The sequence below is a fragment of the Crinia signifera genome, chromosome 9 (genome assembly GCF_055691185.1).
Source record: "Crinia signifera chromosome 9, ASM5569118v1, whole genome shotgun sequence".
NCBI lineage: Eukaryota > Metazoa > Chordata > Amphibia > Anura > Myobatrachidae > Crinia > Crinia signifera.
Genome location: NC_139225.1, coordinates 163,687,827 through 163,693,938, shown reverse-complemented (window position 1 = coordinate 163,693,938; position 6,112 = coordinate 163,687,827). Strand labels below are relative to the sequence as shown.

General features: G+C 40.8%; 1 protein-coding gene across 3 annotated transcripts in view; it reads right to left on the bottom strand.

The window, feature by feature from the left end:
- Positions 1–1,414: 1,414 nt before the first annotated feature.
- POF1B (POF1B actin binding protein) overlaps positions 1,415–6,112 on the bottom strand; it is a 65,791-nt gene continuing 61,093 nt past the window's right edge. For all 3 annotated transcript variants that reach the window (XM_083160353.1, XM_083160352.1, XM_083160354.1), the window contains 4 exons: positions 5,547–5,675; positions 4,694–4,758; positions 3,798–3,915; positions 1,415–3,011 (listed from right to left, as the gene is read on the bottom strand). In XM_083160353.1, the coding sequence (XP_083016479.1) occupies positions 3,006–3,011; positions 3,798–3,915; positions 4,694–4,758; positions 5,547–5,675 (318 nt within the window). In that variant the 3' untranslated portion in view covers positions 1,415–3,005. The remainder of the gene's footprint in view (positions 3,012–3,797; positions 3,916–4,693; positions 4,759–5,546; positions 5,676–6,112) is intronic.

The window sequence follows — 6,112 nt, the reverse complement described above, 5'->3', positions numbered from 1 at the left end:
TCCTTTATAAACACAATATAACAGTAACTCAAAACTCATTGAAAACATAATAAAAAAATAATTGGCATATTACAATTAGATGATGCTCTAAAAAACATTCCAGAAAAACCAAGAATAATATATAAAAAAGCAAAAAAATCTGAAGCAAGAAATCACTTCCAGTTATTTACCGACAGAAAACACAAAAATAAAAACTAGTAATGGAGGCTTCCATTACTGCTGCAACTGTAAAGGATGTAAAATAAACTCACCAACCACAAAACCTATAAAAACCTTCAAATCAAATATTACGGGAAACAAATATAATATAAGAAATAGAATAAGCTGCGACACCGAAGGTGTAATATATTTGTTAAAATGCCCCTGTAAACTCCAATATGTTGGTCAAACCAAAAGAAAAGCAAAGATCAGGATAGCTGAACACATCATCAATATAAGAAAAGGACTAACCACACACAGTGCGTCAAACCATTTCTCAGAATGCCATCAGAAAAACCTTACGGGACTAAAATTCACTAGAATACAAAAAAATAAATCAAAATTTGAGAGGAGGGGACATAGTTAAAGAGCTTTTAAAAAATGAAACAAAGTGGATCTTCGAATTAAAAACCCTTCATCCACGGGGTTTAAATATTGATATAGAATTGAATGCATTTTTAAACTAAATACGATCTATATACAAAAAAAAAAACCCTTACACATCCAAATTTAATTCCACATTTTTTAAGAGTGACACCATAAGAAGAACATGCGGTTCACACCTAAAGTTTTAACTTCCGGAAATCCATTTCCTGCGGGAATAATAAAGTTTTTTGAATAATCCGAGAATAAAAAAAGAATGCTTTTCAAACAGTCTGCATACTTAACAAAGTGCCCCCAGTGGCATGAAACGCGTTGGAACAGAGGAGTTAATCCCCACCACCAAACCCCGATATCCAGCACCCGCTGAAGAGGACACCATTGCGGGACACGGCTGAGCTGCGCCGCCAGCTTCTAAAGTTAGGGACAGATAGGCAAATAACACCAGGGACTCCCAAATGCTCCAAAAGGAGTGTAAACATTGATTTTAACCCCAAAATTTTTTTACAGGTGTTTATTTTTTTTTATTTTAACTTTTACATAGAGCGCTCCTTTTACCTACCATTCTAGGTCCCATAATTATACTGTATTTGTTGCAAAAGCCATCCGAAAACTATTTGGGAGGGCACTTGCTGTTCTACCGACCACACAGCACCAAGCAGAATATCCTTCGAATAATGGCAGAGCAGAATGCTGCAAATAGCCCAGTGGGTAAGGCACTGAGGAACAGATGTGTTAAAGAGGTGTCCAAGAAGCCATTTCTGAATAGGATTAGTTAATTTAGAATCCAGAACACCTTCCCGCCCCCCATTATTTCATAATCACACATCAAATCTAGGGGTTTGATTTCTTTTTTATTGTACAGCGGTTTATATTCCACAGCAACATTTAAACATCAGTAATAACCTACAAAAATACACGTTTATAGAAAATATACACCCACTATCAAGCAAGCATAGAGAAAGTTACACAGTGATGTAATGAACCCTGTATTGTTATTTATGTTATAGGGTCTGGCACACTTATAGCCGGGATGAATGCTATGCCCTGGAATCCAGGCTTCCAGAACTCAGGTGCTCCATCAGCCAGAGTTTACTGCAGAGTTTTCTGAAGCTTTGTTTTTATAAATGCCAATTGCCAGCTGAGACCCGATATTAATAGACGGCATACAGTATAATAATGCTATCAGAATAACTGTTATAGGTCATTACATAAGTACCGTACATTTTAAGATAACTTGGCATCGGCTTCTGCAGAGACAAAGATTTGAGGCGATACAGAGCGTTTATAGAACATTGACAAATATACAGATGGGAACGTCAGATGAAGTGGGCACAGCAGAGACCCCTCTCCCAGGTTCTCATGTCTGTACCCGTCATGGAACATTTGGCACCTATGTTTGTGAATGTTGTTTAGGAGAAATAGCATGTTCCTCAGCTCTTCCTTGGGTGCTTTATGAGCAGCCTCATCTGATAAGTATTACATACCACAGTACCTATATTAACTTCATCCACAACCTAAAATACAGGATAAGACCACCCATTACCTCACCTTCCAGCGGGAGAGGCCCCCCCCCTTCCAGTAAGCATTTTACCTGCAGCGGGAGGGGAATAGTGACCGCTCTCGGCTACCAGTGGCATGGACTAACTTGGCGAAGAAGATACATTTTTGGAAACGGCTCAAAAAACATTATACAAGGGAAGGGGGAATGGTTTATAATACAGAATGTCACTTCCATTTCTCAGTATAGAGTTCCAGTCCACACGGTACACACACAGGATTCATGAGCTGGAACTCCCAGCCGCTGAAACGTTATCACCAGTCTGGCGCAAATGCTCCAACGACTAGCTGGTTGATTAAGTAAAATCTTCAGATCAAATGTCCCCTCTGTTTTGTAGCTGGTCTCTTAGGCTAATCTGTAATTTGTGTAGAAGTAGTGTCTTTACCATTTATATAAACGTAAAACCATATAAAAATATAAAACCAATTCAGCTATTAGTAAACTTCAGTGGAGTAAATTCAATATAACAAGTTGGTCTGTGCACAAAACCCAGAATATAGACAGCGCTAAACTTTTGTACAGTGCGGACAGCAATAACAGTAATAATACAAAGCAAGATTTCCAAAACCACCTAATCCTACCCCTTATAGTGACTTCCCCATTGCCGGGGACCCCAACTACAGCCCCTACCCATCACATTCTCACTCATTTCTTCTTATACTTTGGCACAGAAAACCGGCTACATCAACTGAATAGGACCAAACTTTGTTTACAAGGACGGACTGTTACGCAATTCTATCCTCCATGTGTGTGCCCAGCATTTACGCGGACTGAATCTCTAACAATGATAAATAGGATGTCTTCTTGGTCAGACTACTTCCGGGTGTGTTTTCCTGACACCACTCCACATCTGTCCCGATCTCGTTCATTCCTGAAAACAGAAATAGCGCATATAATATTCTGGATGCACAATCATCCATCATAGAAAAGCCAAATTATTGCGTTCTATAGGAGCACTGTAGATAATTCTTTTTTTAAAAAAAATCAAACAGTATTTATTAAGGATTCACAATATATTATAAATGTAATCGCACCTGTATCTTAAAAAGGTCGCACCACAGCAGATGTCAATTCTGCATAAACTTATATTAACGCGTTTCGACAGACAGCTAGCACAGTCTTCCTGTTTATATGCAATTTTTCTGAGGATTGAATTCCTGAATCTTGGGGTAAAAAATGGTGCACTTTATTCCTTGCAGTATGCCAGATTATAGGCCGCTTCCTGTCAGTAAAATGCAGGAAGTAGTCCCACGAAACGCGTAACCATTTATGCAGAAATTGATGCCTGCTGTATGAGATTGTCAACTTTTAAAGAGATCAATGTGATTAAGTTTATGATCTATGATGAATCCTTATTAAATACGGCTTAAAAAAAATCTCATTGACTCTAATATGAGGAGCCAGAAAGGACTTTGGATGCTGCTGAATTTGAGAATTTGGATTACTCTTCTACGTTGAAGGCAGCAAAACCACCAGATGGACAGATTACATTTCCCATATTGGTAGGGCGCTGGCCCTTAACCCCCCCCCCCCGACTAGTGTATACAGAGGCAGTTATACGGAATAAGATACGTTGGCTGGCTACAGCATTATGGTTTTGTGGACAGAAGACAATTCCACACAGTACGTACGGTAACCACACAAAGTACACACGTACCTGCTTCCATGCGTTTGCTCTGCGCTCGATGACAACAGTCCGAGTCCCCGTAGTTGAAGAAGGAGATTTATCTTTGTAGTCTGACAACAGTCGGAGGATGGGATATTGGGTGCTGTACCTGTACCACAACAACATATTCAGCGTTTACCTGGCATTCATGCAACACTATGAGGTAAATTTACTAAAGTGTGATTTCTTAGAAGCAAGAGTAGTTGTCAATAGCAAATAAACTCTACTTAGGTCTAGCACCTTCTAGAGGATAAAATCTGGAATCTGATTGGTTTCTATGGGTGAACACATAGGGGTAAATTTAATTGCCTCAATTTGCAAGCATATTAATACTCCCAACGAGACTAGCCGATGTTTTAAAGCAGCAATCATATAAAATGCAAAACGTTGAGTGAGCATTCCCCGGATCCGACCGTTGGGTAACCAGTCACTTCGAGAACCCATCACCACTGCTCCGCAACAAAATGGCGGTGTGTTTTGCACCACTCCACCTGGCATTGCATATTTTGATCGGAAACTGATGCGTGGTAACTCAGCCAAGGGAACCCAAGTTGCCATATACTGCTCTTGTTCTTGCAATGGTTCTAGATGCAGTCTGGACTTCTTGTGCTTACTTAGTGTTTTCACCTTGCAATAACGGCACCTAAAGGTGACCAGAGAAGGCTTCAGCCTATGGAAGTGCCAAGGAGACAGTCTGAGCTCCTCACAACCTATCCTACTGCGAACATGAGAGCACGGCGCTATGCATCTGTTACCACACTAATTAGAAGGTTGACCGGATACTTCCGCATGTAGTTTAGATATGCCCCAAATTACTACAATGTGCCTCAGATACAGGAAACTTAGTTGCTCGTCGCTTTGGTTGGCTCTATGTATGTGGAACTTACTTTGTTGTGATGACTTCTCGGCTTAAATCTGATGACTCTCTCAGTTGGCGCAGTTTGAAAAGCTCCTTCAGTGAAACAAGAAAGAAAAATACAATTTAGAAATCATTTTCTTGATGCAACATGACAACTTCCACATGAAACATTCATTATATAGAGAATCTCGTGAGAAAGTGACGCTTTCGGCATCCGCAACCGCCAAACATCACACAGTACAATCCCGTATGGAGCTGCGACCCACCAACCATATTTTTCAAGAGGTTTGTGGATGATTTCACAACAGTAGGATGCTGCCTTTGTTGTCTCCACAATGTTACATGTATTACAATGTTGGCAATTGTGTAATGCCCTTCGTGTATGGCGTACACTGTAATGGGCTGAGTATGATGGCAATTAATAAATATAAAGAAACTGGGCGGCTTGGCGTGGTCGGCAGGATGATACATCATGTGGATTCTTATATGTGGAGAGGGGGAAATTAAGTAATTCCTTGATGAATACAATTTGGGACGATGCAACAATTACTGTGTCCGTAAACAACATTGGATATTTCATTTAAATGCGGTTCAAACAGAAAAAGTGGGTGCAATGCTGTAGATGCCCAATGGTTACTGGAAGAGGAGTCTACAAAGTCTAGTTTACCTTACACCCCCTCCGAGGAGGCAGAAACATTCCTAAGCCTAAACTTTCCTCTAGGCAACATCTGCTCTTTCCATGGATAATTTAGAAGGAAAAGCCATTTTTCCTATAGCACTTTATATTAACCTTAGAATTGGAAAGAGTTCACCAGAGCATGCTGGGACTTAATAATGCCAACAGGTTACTCCTACATGCCATACGAAAGTCACCTTCTTACCTCCTGCTGCCTCTTAATTAAGGATTCTCTCTCTTCCAGCGAGGACGTCAGCTCGAGCAGTCGCATCTGAAAGTCACTGCTGCTGCCTTCATGGGTGGTCATGTCATGCTGGAACTTGGAGATCTGAGTCTGGAACACACATTCCGCCAACATATTACTACACGTCATAGTGCACCAACCCTCTGCCGATAATATACCTTCCCCCGTACATGAGGGATAGGAATATACACGTAGAAGGAGGTGGGGAGAGAGTTGGTGTAAGAGCAGAGTTCAGGGACCACACATATACTGTATAGCAGGGGTTACCAAACTCAGCCCTCAAGACCCCACACAGTTCACGTTTTCCAGGTCATCCGGCAGGTGCACAGGTGTACCCATTACTCATTGACACATTTTAAAAGATCCACAGGTGGAGCTAATTATTTCACTTGTGATTCTGTGAGGAGACCTGCAAAACATGCACCGTGTGTGGGGTCCTGAGGACCGAGTTTGAGAACCTGTGCTCTATAGGAACATTACTCTTTCATAGAGTACATCTACTGTCCAAGTGCAGCTAGAGTCCATTA